This window comes from Heloderma suspectum, chromosome 3 (assembly GCF_057233095.1).
Source record: "Heloderma suspectum isolate Gila_16-S chromosome 3, 16-S_ref, whole genome shotgun sequence".
Classification (NCBI taxonomy): domain Eukaryota; kingdom Metazoa; phylum Chordata; class Lepidosauria; order Squamata; family Helodermatidae; genus Heloderma; species Heloderma suspectum.
The window spans coordinates 320,651,869-320,674,464 of NC_139460.1; the positions used below are offsets into that span (position 1 = coordinate 320,651,869).

General features: G+C 44.5%; 1 protein-coding gene across 2 annotated transcripts in view; it reads right to left on the minus strand.

Annotated features, from left to right (window-relative positions):
* Positions 1–22,596, minus strand: part of VWA5B2 (von Willebrand factor A domain containing 5B2) — a 78,818-nt gene that overhangs the window by 25,792 nt on the left and 30,430 nt on the right. For both annotated transcript variants that reach the window (XM_084847650.1, XM_084847651.1), the window contains exons 5-11: positions 21,605–21,759; positions 17,140–17,271; positions 15,253–15,377; positions 13,077–13,253; positions 9,677–9,787; positions 6,809–7,011; positions 4,352–4,466 (exon numbers count right to left, since the gene is read on the minus strand). In XM_084847650.1, the coding sequence (XP_084703776.1) occupies positions 4,352–4,466; positions 6,809–7,011; positions 9,677–9,787; positions 13,077–13,253; positions 15,253–15,377; positions 17,140–17,271; positions 21,605–21,759 (1,018 nt within the window). The remainder of the gene's footprint in view (positions 1–4,351; positions 4,467–6,808; positions 7,012–9,676; positions 9,788–13,076; positions 13,254–15,252; positions 15,378–17,139; positions 17,272–21,604; positions 21,760–22,596) is intronic.

Sequence of the window (22,596 nt, forward strand, 5' to 3'; positions counted from 1 at the left end):
ATTTTGAACCAATCGGTTGTTCCATGTCCGGTTCTTACTGTTGCTTCTTGTCCCTCGTACAGGTTTCTCAGGAGACAGGTAACGTGGTCTGGTACTCCCATCTCTTTCAGAATTTGCCACAGTTTGTTGTGATCCACACAATCAAAGGCTTTAGCATAGTCAATGAAGCAGAAATAGATGTTTTTCTGGAATTCTCTTGCTTTCTCCATGATCCAGCGAAAGTTGGCGATTTGTAGGGATGTACAAAAGTCACTTACCTTTCCGCGGATTATGTTGATTGGGGGGGGGAGGCGTTCCGTCCCTCCCCCTGGAATCCTCGACGGGGGCGGGAGGCGATCCGTTCTTCCCCCCCGGAATCCTCCAATGGCCGGCTGTGCTCCGCGGCAGCTCTGCGGAGCAGCTGGCCAGGCCCAGCCAGGCCAGAGCCGTCCGCAGCTGGATTAATGGTCGCGGAGGGCTCTGGGGGAAAAAACAAATAAACCCGCATACGCAAATAGCGGCAGCTATGGCCACCGCCATTTGCGTTCCTTATTTTTGGCCGTATTAATCTACGTAAATATTTATGTAGACTAAGACGGCCAAAAATAAGGAATGCAAATGGCGGCAGCCGTAGCCGCCGCCATTTGCGTATGCGGGGTTTTGCTTTGTTTTTAAACCCAGCCATGATAGGCTACATAAATCTTTACGTAGCCTATCACGTTGTGTGTGTTTTTTTTTAAACCCAGCCATGATAGGCTATGTAAATCTTTACGTAGCCTATCACTTCGTGTTTTATTTTGTTTTTTTTACACAAGACTGCAAATGGCGGCAGCGGCGGCCGGTTGGAAGACCAGCCGCTGCTGCCGCTGAAGCCGCCGCCGCCCGGAAGATCTGCCCCAGGTAAGTCTCATCCCGGGGGGGATCCGCGGGGGGGCGGGGGGGTGGGAGGCCGTTCTGCCACGGAGTTCGGGGGGCCGAATGCACTGGCATTCGGCCTCACCGAGATCCGTGGCGGAATTCTCTGACATCCCTAGTGATTTGATCTCTAGTTCCTCTGCCTCTTCAAAACCCAGCTCGTACTTCCAGTACTTCTTGGTTCACATACTGCTGAAGCCTAGCTTGTAGGATTTTGAGCATCACCTTGCTGGCATGTGAAATGAGCGCAATGGTGCGGTAGTTTGAACACTCTTTGGCATTGCCCTTCTTTGGAACTGGAATGTAAACTGACCTTTTCCAGTCTTGTGGCCACTGTTGAGTGTTCCAAATTTGTTGGCATATTGAGTGCAGCACTTTAACAGCATCATCTTTTAGGATTTTAAATAGCTCAGCTGGAATACTGTCATCTCTGCTAGCTTTGTTGTTAGTAATGATTCCTAAGGCCCACTTGACTTCACTCTCGAGGATGTCCGGCTCAAGCGCTATCATGGCTATCAGGGACATTAAGATCTTTCCTGTATAGTTCTTCTGTGTATTCTTTCCACCTCTTCTTAATCTCATCTGCTTCTGTTAGGTCCCTGCCTTCTTTGTCCTTGATCATGCTCGTCTTTGCACAAAACGTTCCCTTGATATCTCCAGTTTTCTTGAAGAGATCTCTAGTCTTTCCCATTCTGTTGTTTTCCTCAATTTCCTTGCATTGTTCATTTAAGAAGGCCTTCTTATCTCTCCTTGCTATTCTCTGGAACTCTGCATCAGTTGGATATATCTTCCCCTTTCTCCCTTGCTTTTCACTTCCCTTCTTTCCTCAGCTACTTGTAAAGCCTCATCACACAGCCACTTGGCTTTCTTGCATTTCTTTTTCTTTGGGATGGATTGAGTTGCTGCTTCCTGAACAATGTTACGGACCTGCGTCCATAGTTCCTCAGGCACTCTGTCTATCAGGTCTAATCCCTGAAATCTATTCCTCACCTCCACTGTGTATTCATAAGGGATATGATTTAGGTCATACCTGAATGGTTTAGTGGTTTTCCCTACGTTCTTCAATTTAAGCTGAAATTTTGCAACAAGAAGCTCATGATCTGAGCCACAGTCAGCTCCAGGTCTTGTTTTTACTGACTGTTTAGAGCTGCTCCATCTTTGGCTGCAAAGGACATAATCAATCTGATTTCGATATTGACCATCTGGTGATGTCCATGTGTAGAGTCACCTCTTGTGCTGTTGGAAAAGAGTGTTTGCTATGATCAGCATGTTCTCTTGGCAAAACTCTATTAGCCTTTGTCCTGCTTCATTTTGTACACCAAGGCCATGCTTGCCTGTTATCCCGGTGATTTCTTGTCTTCCTACTTTAGCATTCCAATCCCCTATGATGAAGAGGACATCTTTTTTTGGTGTTAGTTCTATAAGTTGTAGGTCTTCGTAGAACCGATCAACCTCAGCTTGTTTGGCATCAGTGGTTGGGGCATAGACTTGAATTACTGTGATGTTGAATGGTTTGCCTTGGATTTGTACTGAGATCCTTCTATCGTTTTTGAGATTGTACCCCAGTACTGCTTTTCCCACCCTTTTATTGACTATGAGTGCTACTCCATTTATTCTAAGGGTTTCTTGCCCATTGTAGTAGATATAATGGTCACCTGAATTAAATTTGCCCATGCCTGTCCATTTTAGTTTGCTGATGCCCAAGATGTCGATGTTCAATCTTGTCATTTCATGTTTGACCACCTCCAGCTTGCCTTGATTCATTGATCTTACATTCCAGGTTCCTAAACAATATTGTCCTTTACTTCGGTTTACAGTAGTGGGTTCCACTCTCAGGGTGGACAAATAATGTACTTTGGGAGTGGGAGTTGGAAATCCTTGTGTTGGCAAAGTATGTTCTTCGGAAACTGTCAACACCTTCTTTATGCAGCCAGCTCACTGCTCATTTTCAGCCACTACTGGCTGATTTAAGTAGGGGATTGAAGCTAAATGCTAGGAAGCAGACCTTCTCAGATAGGTTCACCTCCACTTCAAAACATTAGTCACAATTGCACCCACCCCAACCAAGCCATTCAGCCCAAGAGGCAGATAGCACAAGGATCATAGAATCATAGAAGAGTAGGGTTGGAAGGGGCCAACAAGACCATTGAGTCCAACCCACTGCTCCGTGCAGGAATCCAACTCAAAGCATCCCAGACAAGTGGCTGTCCAGCCTCATCTTGAACACCTCCAGTGTGGGAGAGTTCACCACCTCCCTAGGGAATTGGTTCCATTGTTGTATTGCTCTAACAGTCAGGATGTTTTTCCTGATGTTCAGCCAGAATCTGGCTTCCTGTAACTTCAGCCAATTATTCCGTGTCCTGCACTCTGGGATGGTCAAGAGGAGATTCTGGCCTTCCTCTCTGTGACAACCTTTCAAGTACTTGAAGAGCGCTATCATATCTCCCCTCAGTCTTCTCTTCTCAAGGCTAAACATGCCCAGTTCTTTCAGTCTCTCCTCACAGAGCTTTGTTTCCAGTCCCCTGATCATCTTCATTGCCCTCCTCTGAACCCTCTCCAGTTTGTCTGCATCCTTCTTAAAATGTGGTGCCCGGATCTGGACACAGTACTCCAGACGACGCCTAACTAGCGCTGAGTAGAGGGGAACTAGTACTTCCCGGGATTTGGAAGCTATGCTTCTATTAATGCAGCCCAAAAGAGCATTTGCCTTTTTTGCAGCCACATCACATCGTTGGCTCCTATTCAGCTTGTGATCTACAACAGTTCCAAGATCCTTCTCCCTTGTAGTGTTGTTGAGCCATGTATCCCCCATCTTGTAACTGTGCATTTGGTTTCTTTTTCCTAGGTGCAGAACTTGGCATTTATCCCTATTAAATGTCATTCTGTTGCTTTCAGCCCAGCGCTCCAGTCTATCAAGATCACATCGAGGATTATTGTTCCTTAATCATAGCATGCCTTGGCTCAGCCTTGCCTCTCAGCTGCTGCTCCTCCTCCAGTGCAGAGGGGAGTAGAAGAATGGGCCATACGGTTTATGGTGTGACAAACAATATTAATAGATGAGAGCAGGACAGAGCATTTTAGATGTTATATGGCAATTATTAGAATAAAGAAACATTATTGGGAAAAATGCAATAAAGATTTGGTCAGGTTAAGCTTGGTGAAAAAACAGGGATTCCAAATAGAGTGTTCTCATTAGCTGGGGAAATGACATAACTCCTACAGGATTGGTAGCTTTTGGTCTGGTCATTCAGATCAGCTGAATGCCTACAGAGAGTTAGGAAAGTGAGGAGAAAGGTACTATGCTGGACTATGGATCTGTTATAACTGTGTACAGCCTGTGTTAAACTGTGTTTTGCACACACTGTGGGCATGGCATAACTATTGAGACTAACCGACCACTAACATTGGTGGTTTTGAACCCACTACCAAAGAACTGGCAGAAAAGAAGAACACATACCTTGGGCTGCAGCCTTTCACCTGGGCTTAGGAATTCAGCACGACCTCTGCTCACCTTCGCCAATCCCTTCAGGAGTCTTCGGCAGGCACCAGAGCCCAGGCCAAAGGTGAAACACCTATTGGAAAGAAGTCCCAGCACTTCAGAGACATGCTGAGACCAGTTCACAGAACCACCCAGCCTATTTCAGGGCTGAATGCATTCCGTTCCAAATTCTATTGGGATGTGTCCTGTCACGCTATGGCACAGCACTTTTGAGTATGCAGAGTGCTTTACAGTTTGTATCTCATTCATCTTCACAAAAGCTGTGAGATTTGCTGCTGAAGAATCATAAATCATAGAATCATAGTATAGTAGGGTTGGAAGGGGCCTACAAGACCATCTAGTCCAACCCACAAGTTGGACTCACAAGACCTGAGGCTGAGGCCTTTTCTACACGAGACATTTATCATGTGCTCGTCATTCCCTACTCATGGTTGTTTATGGATTCTTTAGATGATATTGTGACCCTACAGTTTCACTTCTGGGTCTAACCAGCACTTTGGGGAGTTTTTTTAGAGCAAGGAAAATGCAGCCTTTAATTGTGCAAGTGAAAGAAAGTGCAAATTTCTCTTGAGTAGTTATGCTATTCTGCTATACCACAGTGTCACCTAGAGGTTATGCAGCAGAAAAGCAGGGAAGGAAATGCTCTTCATGTAGAGCTCAGATCTCAATTCTGTGACACAATCGAAAGCAGATACAGCAGATTAACATCCACGTAACAGCCTCATGTAGAAAAGCCTTGAGAGGCAGGAACTTGCTCTTGGCCACCCAACCTGTTCATGGCTCAGGAATGATTTGAACCAAGGGCTCACAGGTCCAGCTCTAAGTGTAAAGGCCAGCCTTCACCAATCAGGAGCCCTCCAGATGTGTTGGACAGCAACTATCATTCCCAGCCAGCCAATGGCCATGCTGGCTAGGAATGATGGGATTTGCAGTCCAATACATCTGGAGGGCATCAGGTTGGGGAAAGCTGGTGAAGACAGATTTAATATTTTAACAGAAGTGGGGGTAGTTTGTAAGTGCCCTCCATTGCATTCAGCACAAATGTACGTTCCTTTCTGTCCCAGGGCGATGTTTGCAAAAATTGGTTCTGCAAGTGTGCAGTGTGGTTCAGTTTTAAAAAGTGAGAATCTGGTTGTGGAGGGTATCTATTGACTAGTACCTAAAACACACCCACACCCACTTCTAATCCTCAGAGCAATTTTGCAACCATTGCAGATGCCTGGGATCTCTTTTTAATAAAGTGAAGGATGAACATAATACATATAAATGTACATATGTCACTTCAAAAATATTTTTTTTCAAAAGCAGACAGCCTGCATCGAGCATGAGAAGAAAGAACGAGATGGATGGCTGAATCAGTGTTCCTCTAGTTCTGCCTTCCCCAACTTGGTGCCCTTCAGATATTTTGGACTGCAACTCCCATCACGCCCAGCCGATAGTTAGGGATCACGGGAGTTGTAGTCAAAAACATCTGGAAGGCACCAGGATGGGGAAGGGTGCTCTAGTTGCTATCTATTTGTGAAAGGCAAGTTGTGAAGCCAGGATCACAGCATGGGTGAAGAGCCCAATGTGACCACTGCTGAAACATTATGTCTGTCTTATTAACCCCAAACCAGAAAAGCTCACTTAGAGCCTTTGCTCTAGGTACAAGGCACTTATGGAAGCATTGACTCCCCTATGAGCCCTTCTGCCCTCTGTCAGCACAGGGTGCCCTGCTTTGAGTTCCCACAACAATACTGCAGAAGACGTCAACGGGGGCTCAGAATTAAGGTTTTAGCAGTAACTGGTCCTAGTTTGAGCTTCTACATGATCAGTTTGAACAGACCCTGCCACATCCTCCTTTTGGAGGGATTTTTTTTCGACAGAAGCCCTGGGCCTTAGTAGTTGCATGTCAGGCAGAAATTAACAGGTGAAGCCCTTCCCATAATGGAAAGGAGCAGACAGCTAGCATGACATAGTGGTTAACAGCATGAGCTGGAAGTCTCTGGTTACAATTTCTGCTCAGCCATAAAGTCTCTAAATGGCCTTGGGCGAACCAGTTGCTTCCACCCTCAGCCTCTGTACTGGCCAATATGACGATAGCAGCACTGGCCAATCTTACAGAGTTGATGCAAAGATCACTGAAATGACATACGTGAAGAGCTTTGAGCACTGGAAAAGCTACTTAAATGCTAAGCATTATTGGATTTTGCTCCTCATGAGTCTATTAAAGGCCCAGAGCTTCTCTCCATGGTAAAAGCCAACCCAGATCCAAGACTCTTTTATGTACAGCATCGCCATAGTTCTCCCTGACTGTAAATACAGAGGGCTTTCTCCTATGCAGGCCCATAGATAGGACCTTGTATATACAAAGTGAGATTATAGCCCTACAACAGAAAAGGCCAGCATCTGAGACCAGTTCGCCTGATTCCATACCTGACAGTGCTCGCCTGCCTCCTGACCAGCTCAATGACCTTGCCTGTGTTGCCAACACTGGCATCCGTGAAGAGGAAGAGCTGTCGTGGATACCCGCGGTGAAGAGGCTGCCCCAACATCCAGGTCAGAGCAGCCAGGAGGTTGGTTCCACCCATGTCAGCCCGTAGTCTCTGAATGTATTCACAGGCCAGCCTGAGGGTCTCCTGTAGACATGAGCAGATTACAGAGGTAGCAAATGGACTGAACCAGACTCTTACCACAAAAGAACCGCCGCCACCTATACACCACAGACCATTATGATTCTGCCAAAGCACATACATTTTGTGGCAAACTCACTCAAATTCTGCACCCTGAAGGGCCAGATTATGTGACCTGAATGCATTGTGGAAATAGTTTGCATACTCTAAATGACCCAGTTTGCACGTTACGGTAGCAAATTGTGGGTTAATTTGCCAGAGTTGCATGCCGCCTGCCACCATTTTGAATATGCAACCGTCAATCAACTCAATCAAAGTTCACTTTGTGATGACTGAACCCAGACACTATGGGTTAATTGTGGGTTAAACAATCCAAAGTTAACCTACAGTGAGTTGTTAGGTTAACTTTGGGTTGTTTAACTGATGAGTAAACCATAGTGAGTGGGCTTAGACCTCACTGAGCAACCTCAGATTGGGCTGATTGGAAGCTGCATATTCAAAATGGCAGCAGTATGCACCAGGCACGCGCTGCAGCAAATCGTGGGTTAATTACAAATTACCGATTATGATTTAACAATTGTAGGTAAACGATCTGCTGCCGTTATGTGTGAACAGGCCCAGTGACTCCTGCTACTTGCAGGCAGTGGTGGAGTGGAACGGTGCATTTTGAAGTGCAGGCGCTCATCATCACAATCCCCAAGGAGAGTCCAAAAATGCAGGCAGCATTTCAATCTATATCAAGAAACCAGTTCTAGCAGTTTTCTCCTTCATTGGGAGCAGGTCTTTTGTACAATGAATGGGTCTTGATTGCCCATTCAAGACCATCCCACCCCAAAATACTTTGCATTACAACAGGGAACAATATATTGTTGCTGGGAAAATCCATTCCCCCACCCCAGCCCCACTCCGCCCCAGGTACTGTGGGGATTGTAGTTAAGCTCAGAGGAAACAAGGAAGCCTGAAGGTGGTGGTGGTGGTTGATGACATCATTGTCCCAGCGAATCAAAATGTCCTGGGACTTTGACCCTGCACACCCTGGCTCCACTACAACACTGCTTACAGATAAAGGAAAAGGAGCTATGAGGCACAGCACAGAAGCCAGCTGGGAGCCCTGGTTCGCTTGCTGTCCAACTTCTCAGACTTCACCAGGCATTGTTTACACATTTACAAGCTTATTTCCATAGCTATAAAGGAATAGAAATTAGCTAAAAGTGCCAGGAGGCTGATTTGCCAGATGTCAAATTCTGCATTTGTGAGCCATGTTAAACTCTGAGACCGCCCCCCCCCCCCCGACCATAGTTCCAGAATACTATAGAAATAAGGGCCTTTTCAGTTGTGGATCCCTGCTTTTGGAATGCCCTTTCTAGGGAGACTCATCTGGCACCAAATCTGATATCTTTCTGGCATCAGGAGAAGACCCTTTTATTTGCCCAGGACTTTCAGCACATCCAATACCAGGTTTTAATCTGGACATTTTTATTACTTCTGCTGGTTTTTACCATTTTATTACTCTGCTGCATTATTTTATGTAATTGTTAATTATACGTTACTGTTTTTCTGATTTTGTTTTATTACTTGTTAGCCACTCTCAAAGCTTGCCAGCTGAAAAAATTCTTTAATAAATAATTTCCAGAAGGTAGCCATGTTAGTCTATTGCAGAAAACACAATGAAAGAGTCTTGTGAGAACTTAATGACAAAAAAAGAATTATTTTAGCATATGTTTTTGTGGACTATAGCCACTTGAAACTCTCAGTAACGCTCCATGCATCTGATAAAGTGGGAAATAGTCCATGAAATCTTATGCCAAAATAAATGTATTAGTCTTTAAGGTGCCACTAGATGGTTGGTTATTTTTAATAAATAGAAGTACTGGTCACATCTCCCTTTCTCAGCCCTGATGCTGGAGATACCAGGAACTGAACCTAGCACTGAGTTGTAGCCCCTTCCTAATCTTTTTGCCTTTCTCTTAGTTAGTCAGTAAGATACACAGTTCATGTAATTGTAAGCAGATCTAGGTGAATTCTGCAGTTCCACAATCATGCTGCACAAGCTGGCATTTGACATGGGATGCAGAATTCAGTATCCTGAAATTGTTCAGCCTTTGCTTGTTTAAAAAATTCTGTAACTTCTGTAAACCGCCCAGAGAGCTTCAGCTATGGGGCAGTATAGAAATGTTAATAATAATAATAATAATCATCATCATCAGCAGCAGCAGCAGCAGCAGCAGCAGCAGCAGCAGCAAGTTTCTGGCACTTATGGCTATGAAGATAAGTTTGAAGATATGTAGGCAACAACTGGCAAATCTCAGAAGCAGAGAGGAGGTGGGCAACCAAGCAATATTTCAAGGGATCATTGGACAGACCCTCCATGCCTGCATAGCTTCAGGTCCCAGCCTATCCCTAATAGAGTAACCTGTACAAGATAAACCAATCTATGCCAGATTTATGCTTTGCATAATATACAGTGGCCACAGAATTAAACTTTTCTTGGGTTACTTGGGCACAGGATGTTCACAAGAATTGATGACACAATGCTTTCCTCCAAGAACAGAATCAGGTCAGCAACAGCAGACCAGCACATGGCATCCCTGCAGGCTCACAGTGTGGTAGTCAAGATCCAGCCATGGGGCATGAGGGGTGATCAAGAAGCCTCAGTGGGCAGAATACTCACACTGTTACAGGGCTTGCTTGTGGTGAAGACAGACTTGATGTTGGAGCCAAAGCCAGCAACATTCAACAAGGTGCCAGATGGGAGGCTCTTCACAGCCACCATCAGAGCATCCTGAGCAATGAGAGAGAGAGAGAGAGAGAGAGAGAGAGAGAGAGAAACAACCTATAAACAACCCAAAGCCCAATTAACTATTGGTTACATGGCAAGGGGGGTCAAGTTGCCTGTGACTGAGCGGTCCTAATTTTACTTCCAGTAAAAATGGGATAGTGAAATTGACAACACTTTTTCAAGTGCAAAGTGATATTGACCAAGGTTATTCACAGAGTTGTGGACAAGATCATTCCTCGAGACAGTCACACATGCATGCCTTAGTTACATCCTGTTTGGACTACTGTAATGCTCTCTATGTGGTGCAGCCTTTGAAAGCTGTTCAGAAGCTTCAGCTGGTCAAGAATGCTGCAGCCAGACTGTTGACCGGGGTTACAGGGAGAATGTGACCCGCTTGTTACAACAGTTTCACTAGCTGCTGGTCTGTTTCCGGGCGGAACTCAAAGTGCTGGTTATGAACTATAAAGCCCTATGTGGCTTGGGACCAGGCTACCTGAAAGACTGCCTTCTCCCATAGGAGCCTGCCCAGTTCTTAAGATCTCCTGGAGAGGCCCTTCTTTCGAGACCATCGCCTTGTGGCAAACCACTGACACGAGCATTTCATCACAAGGAACTTTTGGGCCCTGCTTGCCAACCAGCTTGCCATAAGGGTTGTGTGAACTGAGACCCACAAAGGTATCCCTACAGCCAATATAACTTGCATGTTTCTGTACAATGTTGTTTAGGTCTCTTTCGGATGCTTTCACAAAGATGATAATAAAGGTTAATTAGGAGATGTTGTTCAAGTACTAGCTAACAGGCACAACAATCCAGAACCATTAAGTAACATAATTAAGATGTCAAAGCAGACAGCTCTAGGCAGCAACGCGGCTCCTACCAAACATGGGTCTAAGCTCTTTCCAGTCCCTTCTTCAATTCTTGACAACCTTTCAGCTAGCTTTCCAGCAATCAATCGCACAAGACGGGCCTGTGTCCAAGCTAACTTGAACTTACTGGGACTCTACTCCAACCCCTTTCCTTCTCCTACCATGCAGAACTGGGAAACTGGAGAGAGGGAAAAGCACCTGCATGTCCTTGCCCAGGGGGGTGTCTCCACCAGTGATTTACTCCGACCTGGCTGCGTGTTGAGATCATTAGGGATGCATGATGTCATGGCCATCCAGCAGCCACCCCGGAGCTTATCAGGGAAAAACCAGATTTCCTGAGACTGCTTAAAGTCTGATTCTTTTCCTCAAGTGTCAAGTCAGGTTCTCCCTGGTATAGTTGCTGTGTGCCCCAGCCCCCGCATTTACCTCAGGTATGCTAGCCCTGCCCAGGGGTGTGCCTTTCACCACGACCCCAGTCCAGGGGTGTTTCCTGTGTGTTTCCTGTCCCTGCACAAACCAATTAGTGTCTCCTCAGAAGTAACTCCCATTGTGCTGAATGAGGCTTGCCCTCTGAATGCCCACATCAGAACTTACACAGATCCCCCTCAATGGAAATGGCACAGTTTAAAGCCTAATTCCCTAAGTGCAGTTAAGCGTGATCTCAAGGCTCTGATTCTCCATTGTTTGGTTTACTGCCTTAGGAAGTAACTACTTCACAGCTTTGTTATAGACATCCTGTGCAGTATCGGTTTGGTTAGAAAGGGGGCTGGTTTCCTATCCCTGTGTTCTCCTGCCCTTTCCCAGCACAACCCTATGTGTGTCTACTCACAAGTAACACCCATTGTGTTCAATGAGGCTTGGGGATCATTGGGAGGCTTATCTTACAAATGCGCACAAGGGGAAGTAACTATGTCACACCTTCCTTACAGAGCCTGGGGGTTGGGGAAGCCTCTCTTATTGGTTGAGCAGCCCCTGCCACTCAGATGATGTTCGCTCCAACCTGGAAGTGAGTTATGTGAAGCCACTTAGAATGGTGCGATGTACACCATCATGGAGCCCTGCCTGGACCAAAAGCGGCTGCTACAAAAATGCAGGTGAGCCACTCCTCCCTTCTCCTTCCATTGTCGTGGAGACAGGGCCCAGGCCATACTAACAGCAAGGAATAAAATCTGAGACCTTTGAGGACGTTTGAGCATCTCCCCCTTAAAGCCAGAGATAGATACACTGTTGAAGTCCACAAGAAAGGTATCATAATGCAAGAAATTAACATAATATTTGGGCATACTTTTCACAAACTTGGCAGTTGTTGAAATTACAGCTGGAGAAGGTTTTGTATATATTCTACAAGTGTTGGAAAAACTAGCTCCATTATACATGCACACACACACACACATACACACAACACATGTGGTATCAGAACTATGCACCATAGTGCCCATTCAATATTCAGTGAGAATTGAAAATCTTATGGAAAGAGATTTGAAATATAAGATAAAAACTTTATCTGAGGCCTCTGAAGAACAATCAAAAGAACAATTTTGGCCTCTGAAGAACAACACAAAAGAACAATTTTGTGACAGGCAATCTCATTAGGGTTTGCCTATTTGAGCTCATTATGATGAACACAAAGAACCAAACACCAACAACATTCTCTGCAAACTCCAGCCTGTCTCGATTTCACCTGTTATGTGCTTGGGTCATTCTTCTTACTCAGATTTCCAAAGATGCCCATTCCACTGTCCCCCATTAAGGGGGGGGGGCATAGCTCATGTTTTGCATGCAAAAGATCCCAGGTTCAATCCCTGCATCTCCAGGTAGGGCTGGGAAAGACTCCCCTGAAACCCTGGAGAACTACTGCCAGTCAGTGCAGAGCCTCCAGGGAATTACTCTTTCCCTGCAGCATCCTGTTCCTGCCAGCCTGCCAACATATGTTTGGCAAGCAGGCAAAAGCCCAATTCTCCAGTGAAAAGAGGCTATATAAGGATGACTCCTTGCGTGCCCTTTTACCCTGGAGAATTGTTGTGATAGGGGTGAGGTTATACCTCATCCCCATCGCAGCGCTGCTGCTGAAGTTTGCTGCAGTGAGAAAGATGCTTTAACCTTGCAACAATTTACCAGGGAAAGAGGGCACACAGAGATGACTCCTTGTGCGTCCTCTTTCCCTGCAGCATCAGGCTCCTGCCAACCAATGCTCCAAGGCAGCACCAGCAGTGGTGAGGCAGAGGGGGGCATGTGGTGTGTGTGTGTGTGGGGGGGAGTGCACAAATAGCCATGGAGGGCCACATGTGGCCCACAGGCCACCACGTGTGGTTCATGGGCTGCACGTGTACCACTCCTGTTGTAGATGATACTGAGCTAGATGGACCAATGGTCTGAAATGGTATAAGGCAGCTTCTTATGTTCCCCTAGGCCAACACTCCATTTACCTTAATCCCATCAATGCTGAGGCCTCTCGTCCTTCCACTCCGGTCTATGAGGAACAGGATTTCCCGAGTGACAGTCTGGAAATCAGTGGAAATGCTGCCCACCTCAGGGCAGAAATTCAGCATCAGGACAGGATTGTGGAAAATGTCTTTGTGGAACCTCTTCTGGACAAAGGCCACCTTGGAGCAGAGAACGGAAGAACGGATGTTGCAACTTTAGGCTTCTCTTCTACTGTTCCTTGTATATTCTCATGTAGCCTTCCCCAACCTGGCGCCTGTGTTAGACTACAACATCTGGCCATGCTGTCTGGGGATGATGGGAGTTGCAGTCCAACACATATGGAGGGCACAAGGTCGGGAAAGGCTGCTCATGCTTTTGGCACCTCTGAAAAGTTATACTTCAGCCCCCTAAGAACTGTCTTGCTAGGTCAGACACAATCCTGTCCTGTCCGGCACTGTTTCCAATGCCTCTGGGAAGCTTATAAGCAGGGCATGAAGGTAATGGCCCTCTTGTTTGTCTCCAGCACCTAGCTTGGAGATACATTGCCTCTGGTGGTCCCAGATATCATGGCTAGTGGCCATTGAAAGACCTCTCTCTATATGGACTTGTGTAATCCTTTTAAAAGCATATAAACCATTGTCCGAAGCCTTAGTTTTCACATAAAAACTAACACTAGATTTCTTTTCCTTGACATACTAGTTTTCTATGGGCAGGGAATTTGTGTCATTTTATTTTTTATTTACAATATTTTTGGATCACTTAGAGGGGTATACTAAAAATGAAAAATACAAGCAACATTAAAATATCCACAGTCATGCAAACATTATCCAAAAATCAATAAAGGAGATAACACGCAATCTCTAAAACCAAGTGCTATACAAATTAAAGCAGTATCAGCCATTCCCAAAAGCCTGGCAGAAGAAATTAATCTTAACTAGCCTCATTAAATTTAATCATGACGAAGCTTCACAGGCCTCCTTTAGGAAGCCATTTCATAATTGTGGTGCCAGAACACAGAAGTTAAATCACATTCTCTCCGTGTGATTCCAATGTGGTACAATCCTGGGAGGCCTCTACCATATGTTTTTAAAGATTATTTTGCTTCTTCCTGGTTGTCATAGATAGCACCTATGTACCATTTCCTTTAATTTTATGAATTTATCCATATCCCGGTCTTCCCCCCTGGCCTTCCCTGTAAGGACACATTAAGACAGAAGATGAGGTTTCAGGACATCCATTTCCACAGTATACAAGAGTGCTTTGGCTCAAACTGGTACCTGAGCAGACCACACAGCTAATAGCGACCAACACAGGCTGCATCGTCCATGTGACTGGCTTCCCATTTAGCATGAGTAGGAGAAAGATTATACTCCATCCCTCTGCAAACTCTTCCAACACTCCCAAATTGTGTGCTGCAAGAGTGATGTGGGAGCAAGGGATGCTGGTGTTGAGATTCTCTTAGAGTTGGTTAGGGATGATTGGAAGCTGGTTAAAAGACAGCCAAGATGTTATATTGGCTAGAATGTCAGATCAGGGAGAACTGGGTTCAAATCCTCACTCAGCCATGAACTCACTGGGTTACCTTTGGCCAGTCACTCTCTCTTGGCCTAACCTTCTCCACAGGACTTAGGTGAGGGGAAGAACACTGTATGCTGTTTGAAGCTCCATGGAGAAATGGCAAGATAAAAATGTAATAATTGCATGAGTGTGTTGCCCAGTTTGTTTTGTAATCATTGGTTTTAATTGGGTTTAATGTTTTATTAAGGTTTTATATAAATGTTTTAACCATTATTATGTATTTTAAATTTATTTTAGTGTATATTATAATGTATTTAATGTACTTAATGTAAACCACTTAGAGATATTTTTAAATGGCAAGTACATTTATTAAATAAATTATTAATTAAAATCAAAAACTTATTACAAGGCACTACAACCACTTCCCCCATCCACATCCCACAACCATGTAGGTAACTCTTATTTTACTGCCTTTTTGAGATACCAGAGGCTGTAGAGATTTGGTAATGCTGGGCTTAACCACCTGGTCAGAGTCTATAAACTCTTCTACCACATACAGTTACAACTGCGACCTTACTACACGGGTCCTGGTCATTTGAATCCATGTTTACACTGTCCCTATATGACCCTGAAGAAAAGTTTCCCTTCCCAACTGGTTACCTGTCTCTCCCCATCATTGTCTTTTTTGGAGATGCGAGCATAATCCCGACGGTTCCTTATGTGCGCCTCATATTCGTGATACGTCATAGCACCATCTTCGATGATCAGGTGTGGATGATGAGGTTCTGGGTCAGGGGTGGGGATTGTAAAGATGTATGAGAGTTAGAATGAGTAGAGAGAGTTGGGCTGTTTGGACCTGGGTTCAAAACCCCTGCCAGCCATGACTCAATTGGTGGCTTTGAGCAACTCCCGGTCTTAGTTCCCCATCTGCAAAATGGGAATAAGAGCCACCTCCTCCCATGGTGACCCACTGCACAAAAACAGCCCGTTTGGTAGCTGACACCACACTGAGCAATTTAAAATGGTTTCCATATGGGAGATACCTGGTACGCACCAATCCTTAGTATACCTAACTTTTTTTTGGATTGTACCATGAGAGTCCTTTATGATTTGCACAAGCAGCACAGATATCGCTGCAGTCAGCATCGTCTTTCCACACCATTCAGATACTGTCAGAAATTGTAGAAACAAAAAATAGTACTGAAAATACTGCACAGGTGGAGTTTTTCCCCGCTCTGATTTCACCATATGCACAGAATAGTTTCTCCATTATGCTGAAGGGTGTGTGGAATCCAGGGGAACCTACGTGCACATGTGGTGAGAGTATACTGCAATAGCAAGTTTCTGGAGGCAGTTTTTTTGGTTGAAACCTCCAAAATTGTTCCACAAAATATTGAACCCAACCCCAAACTGGCACTTTTGTTATCATTTGAAGATAAAAATAGGGAGGTTCTGTATAAAGACCTTATAATGGCTCTCACAACAGCAGCCCACCTAAGAAGAAGGGATCAGAAACTTACAAGCTGGAGATGAGGTGTGCTTGTGTGGGGCATCTGGCTCTTCTTGAAAAACTAACCTATCAGACATGGCTGTGTGGGCACATGGCTAAAGCTGAGGCTTTTTATACTGCCTGGACTAGTTTATATCCTCATTGCATTCCCCCAACCAAGTTTTATTACACTTACCCCCCCCCCAAAAAAAAAAATATTCAAAGTGTAGGGGGGACATACATACAAATGTCAACTTCAATGTAATTTAGATTACAATATAATTTAAATTAATAAACAGTTTATATCCTATGTGAACCAGGATCCCCTTTCCCCTAGACCAGCCTCATCTCAGATATCATTTTGAAGAAAACCTTCAAGTGAGCCTGTTAGAATGAAATTCACAGTTTGCCATTTCATTGTATGAATAGTCTGCTGAGCCTCATACTGCTATATATATGATGCTTTAAAAACACATGATCCCTCACCAGGGGTAGGCAACCTAGTGCTCCCCAGATGTTTTGGACGACAACTTCCATAATTCCTTGACAATGGCCATGCTGGCTGGGGCTGATGGGAGTTGTAGTCTAACACATCTGGAGGCCACCAGATCACCTACCCCTGCCACATGTTTGCTTCTTCTTCTTCTTCTTTTTTAGCATTTTGTGTTTGGATCCTTCCTTTTACTTACCGCGATAAAAATACCCTAATGAAAAGAAATGAGATAAAGTCCAGAGGTCTTATGGAAAGAGATATGCTAGAGCAGCTCCTGTGCCAATAAGGTTACATGAGAAGGGGCCCTAACAGGCGCTACAGAAGTAATATAGAATAAACTTTAAAAAAAAAACCATTCAGAAATCAGTATCTCTCATTTGGAAGTCTACTCTGGTGTCAGTTGCAGAGCAACATCTGGGAGGTTCAAACAGCTCAATCTTACGGGATTGCTCTCACAGGCTAGTAGCTCCTCTGCACTTTTCCCTGGAGCATGTATCTTACATTACCCAAGGGTTCCACAGTCATAGTGATCACAGCTTCTCCTGGCTCAAGAGAATTCTCTTACCACAAGGATACAAGATAATCTCCAGGTTCCTGTCACATCTGTGCTTCTCTGCCAAGGTAATGCATATCGTTGAGGCAGAGCTAGCATAAGGATTTGCATCAGCTCGAAGAGCATGAGATGGGCTCTCCAATCCTGCAAGAAGAAATGAAGGAAAATAGGAGGGGTGGGGGAGAGATAGAACATTAGTGTTTGCCTTACATGTTTCTAATATAATATCCTCTAAAACAGCCTTCTCAGACCTGGTGCTCTCCAGATATGTTCGACAGAAACTCCCGTCATTCTCAGCCAGCACGGCCTTTCAACATCTGAACATAAGAACATAAGAAGAGCCCTGCTGGATCAGACCAAGGGTCCATCTAATCCAGCATTCTGTTCACACAGTGGCCAGCCAGCTGTCGACCAGGGACCCACAAATAGGGCATGAGCACAACAGCACCCTCCCACCCATGTTCCCCAGCAACTGGTGTACATAGGCTCACTGCCTCTGGTACTGGAGGTAGCACATAGTCATTTATTTATTTATTTATTATTAAATTTATTAATCGCCCATCTGACAGGTCACCCAGCCACTCTGGGTCATCAAGACTAGTAGCCACTGATAGCCTTTTCCTCCAGGAATTTGTTGAACCCCCTTTTAAAACCATCCAGACCGGTGGCCATCACTACACCTGTGGCAGCGAATTCCATAGTTTAACTCTGTGCTGTGTGAAGAAGTGCTTCCTTTTATCTGTCCTGAATCTCCCACAAATGAGCTTCATGGGATGACCCCGGGATCTAGTATTTTGAGAGAGGGACAAAAATCTCTCCCTATCCACATTCTCCACACCATGCATAATTTTCTGGACCTCTAACATGTCTCCCCTTACCCTCCTTTTTCCCAAGCTAAACAATCCCAGCTGTTGTAACAGCTGTTGTAAGCTGTTCTCCCTCTCATAGGGGAGAAGCTCCAGTCCCTTGAGCATTTTAGTTGCGCTTTTCTGTACCTTTTCCCGCTCTACAATATCTTTTTTTAGGTGTGGGGGGGAGCACCTAAAATCTGGAGAGCACCAGGCTGGGGAAGGCTGCTCTAAAACTTGTCAGACGGAAACAGCTGCACTTGTTTTACACTGAGCATGGGCTGGTTCATGCAACTGTACCCACTTCAAGACTCGGCATTTTTGTGTGTGTACGTTAGGGGTAATGTGAGTTGAACAGTTAATAGAAAGAAAAACTTCATTACTCGGTAGTTGATGACCCTCAGTGGTTGATGACTGCCTCCATTCAAATGCACCATGTTTATGTTTGAGATTTTCATGGCATTTTTTTTTTTTGTATTCTTGCACATTGTTTACAAAAACACACAGGCACAAACACACAGGCACAGATACTCTGCATCTGCCTGAATGTTCCCGGATTGTCTCTCTCCTATCCACAGTTTTTATAGAATTCCCATCACTCCTTGTCAAACCATTCCAAAATTGATAAAGGCTTAAATACTGTGGACACAACAGAACATGCAAATAATACATATAGTTACATAGCTTTCATTAAGTTACATAGTTACTACTTTTGTGGAGCTGGATAAATTTTCAGCAGAGATTATTTTTTTACTTTATGCTCAGACCACAAAGAAGTCATTCCTCAGCACAGAAAGATGGACATTTTTACTAGACTGAAGCACATTGAGGCCACGAGTGCGGCATCTCTCAGAGGGATGGGACTTGAGCCAAGTCCTAATGGGATTAATCCCCTTGTCTGTCTGAAGCATATGGCTCAGGCTCTCCAAAGTTACTTCCACCTTTCTCCTTCCCTTGCTTCCTTGCTCCCCCACATTCATCATTCTTTCATGAGAGAAAAAGAGTAAGCTCAGCAATAAAACTTATATAAATCCCTAGTTATAAAAAAGAACCAAGATTCCCTCTGCTACTTTCAACGAGCTACTCCATAAATCTGTCACGTGGTGTAACTAACCACAAGCACTTCTGGGAATGGTTTCATTCATTCACCCTTCCCTTTGGACCTCCTTAGTACAAGGTGTCTCTCCTATTATTCTAGTATCCAATCTTCTGAGATCATGAGTGATTTTTTTGAAGGGCAGGGGAAGATCAGAAAAAGCAAATAAACTGCATTTCCTCTTGCCCAGGAAGGAAGGAAAATGAAAAGGTAGAGCTGGCATTACACCCTCAAGTAACCTGCTACTGGGTCAGGAATGGACAGTGGGATGAACAGAAGGGATATAAGGAGTTCCAACCCCAAATGCAGGAATCTGCTCCCCTTCACCAGTGACAGATTCCTCCTCAATATTTATTTATTTATAACACTTATATACCATTTAATATTATAAAATATCTAAGCAGTTTACACACAAATAGATATCTATGTATCTGCTATACACTTATGCTTTGGCAATACTGTCATTTGTCACCAGGGCCAGATTTTTAAAAATACACAGAGGATCCTTTTTCATGGAATTTTATGGTGAGTCCAGATGTTGGGTGATTCCAGTTAGTGGGCTCCTAGAACTACCAGTCAGAAGACATTGTGCTGCAATTGTCTTTCCTTTCCTTTCCTTAAAGGATATTATGCTGTAAGAAAAAAGGCAGAAGGTGCCTTGGGAAAACATGGGAGGATCATGAGCGGAGATAATGACCATGTCTGGACCAACGATAAAATTCTGTGAATGAAGCAGGGCAATGGTGCGATAAAAGCCTTACCTGGAAGGAAGTACCTATTGCCATCTTCCACTTGTAACCTTCCCATCTTTCCTCACTGCACCTTATTTATTTATTTATTTCATTTCTATACCGCCCAATAGCCAAAGCTCTCTGGGCGGTTCACAAAAATCTTCTGAGCTTTTCTACACGCGGCATTTATTGTGCACTCATGATTCCTTACTCATGGTTGTTTATGGGTTTTTTAGGTGACATTGTGATCCTTCAGTCCCATTTCTGTTTTTTAAGAGCACTTTCCCGGATTTTTTTAGAGTGGGGAAAATGGGATATTATTTCTGAAAGTGAAAGAACTATTTGTGTATTTGTGCTATTCCCCCATAGCACAGTGCCACCTAGTCGCTATGTAGTGGAAACACAGGAAAGGAAAAGCTCTCTTTGTAGAGCCCAGATCTCAGTTCTTCAACAAAACTGAAAGTAGATCCAGCAATTAACAGCCTTGTGTAGAAAAGGTCTCTGTCTTTTTTCTTTCCATAAAAAATCCATTAAGAAGGAAACGATAGAATAGCAAAACAATGCCTTTCAAGTGCTAGCGCTAGAAGCCCCCCATCTGGAAGCAACCATACTTTCTCATCTCCCTATAATCCACATGTGAAGGCAAATGTGGGCACAGCTTCTCATTCCTATCCCCCCATACTGTCCTCTCCTGTGAAATCCCCCATGGTACAGAGAGGATTCTGTTCATGCTGGCAAAGCTATAGTTTTCTCAACAGCTGGGGGCTTATCTGTTGCTTCTCCCTTGGGCTAAGCCACCATTTTCTGTCTTGCAGGTAGTTTGCAAGAAGCCTAGAACTATGAGCAGGATCAGCACACTCTTCATGTTGATAAACTTCCACATGACCGAACCATAATGGGGGTCCCACTCTGTGGAGTACTTAGCATAAGGGTGAACTCAACCCTGCTTGCCATGACAGTGAATTCCATAAACTGTGTGTTATATCAACAGACAGCAAGAAATTTCACTCTACTTAATTTAGTGTACTTTACTAAATAGTGTAATGATAATTTAAAGCCTATTTAAATTATAAAGATATTTGGACTTCTCTCACACGGCATCAAACTTGGTAAAAACATTCCAAGACACTTTGATCACCAGAACAGTCTGAAAATGGAACCTTAGATGCCTTTTGCTTCAAATTCAGGACATGGCACTTCCCCCATAATGGTGGCCAGGACTCCAGCGAAGATCCAGGAAAGATGCACCTGCACTGGAATGGAGGGATGTTGGAATTCCACATTCACATGCTTGAATGAACCCTGGATTGGGGGAGGTGGTGCTGGTGGAGAGAAGCCTCTAGTGGAAGCCTTGAACATCTCTATGCTAGCAAAATGCAAGCAGTATTTACTAGCATCCATTTCTAAAACTCTACATTTCCCCTTCTCATTCATCTTGTTAAGTACAGGATGAAAACTTGAAACATCAAAACCTAGGTAAAGCAGCCATGCTTTTCCTACTTTTGGACCAGAAAGCCACGTATGCAGCATTAGTACCCAAGTGATTTCTTTTTGAAATGTGGATTGCCAGGAACAGAAGGGGAAATCAGCCCTTGGAGAGCTTCGGCTATTGGGCGGTATAGAAATGAAATAAATAAAAATAAATAAATCAGTACAGAAAAGACATCTCTGTGCACTTATACTATAGGGTTGGGAAAGTCATCAAGTGCACTTCCAACCCTGTCCAAATCTGTTTGCGATGTGCCCTTTAGCAGCAGTACCGACCCTCCAAAGACATACACTCAATAGATGCCACATCATACCTGCCAGTAAACAGGGTCCCTTAACCAGCATCTCAAAGGTGAACTCGTAGGGAAAGGGATTGTAAACCTCACCCCGGAAGACATCGGTGTCTTCGGGAGGCATGAAAAAAGACTGCTCACTCTTCAGACCAGTGGATCCAAAGCAACTGGTGGAGCTGAAGAAGAGAGAAAAGTCAGAAACCAGAGTGCCCTGGTCTGTACCAGGGCATGGCTCAGCTCGACAAATGACCTTATCTTGCAAGACCTGCAAATGGCTCCTTCTAGGATGAGGTGTTTATTTGCTATACAGCTCAAGGCCTGCAAACAGGCCTCCTCAGAGATTGGACTAAGCTGCACAGGTGTTTTTTTCTGGTGTGGTAGTGATGGTGGGAATGCAAAAGCAGCTTTCAAGTAAATCAACAAAATCAACAGAAAGCTCACCAGAAGGATTTTTTTTAAAAAAATCCCATGTTCCCCAGATCCATATAAATGCATCCCAACATTCTGAAAGAGATACAACAATGCTGGAAAGAGATAGTTTGTTTTCTGTAGGAGAAATGCTGAAAAACACAGGTTGCTTACCTGTAACTGTAGTTCTTTGCGTGGTCATCTGTGCATTCACACATATGGGCTCTGTGCCTGAGCTGAGCCCCGTTTCAGGAAACTTCTATAGCTGAGGAGTTTTGGTGGGAACCCTCCCCCACTGTCCCACTGTGTGTGTCCCTAGCAGGTTCCTGCTTATTCCCTCAGTTCCTTGAGGCCAGCACTGTAGCCTTGGAACTGAGATCTTCGGTACCCACATCAAACTCAAGTATGACGCTGAAGAAGGGACAGCTGGTGGGTTGTGTGAATACACAGATGACCACTCAAAGAACTACAGTTACAGGTAAGCAACCTGTCTTTCTTCTATGTGGTCTCTGTGCATGACACATATGAATGAGTAGTGAGCTGACTTAGAATCACAGAATCACAGAATAGTAGGGTTGGAAGGGGCCTATAAGACCACTAAGTCC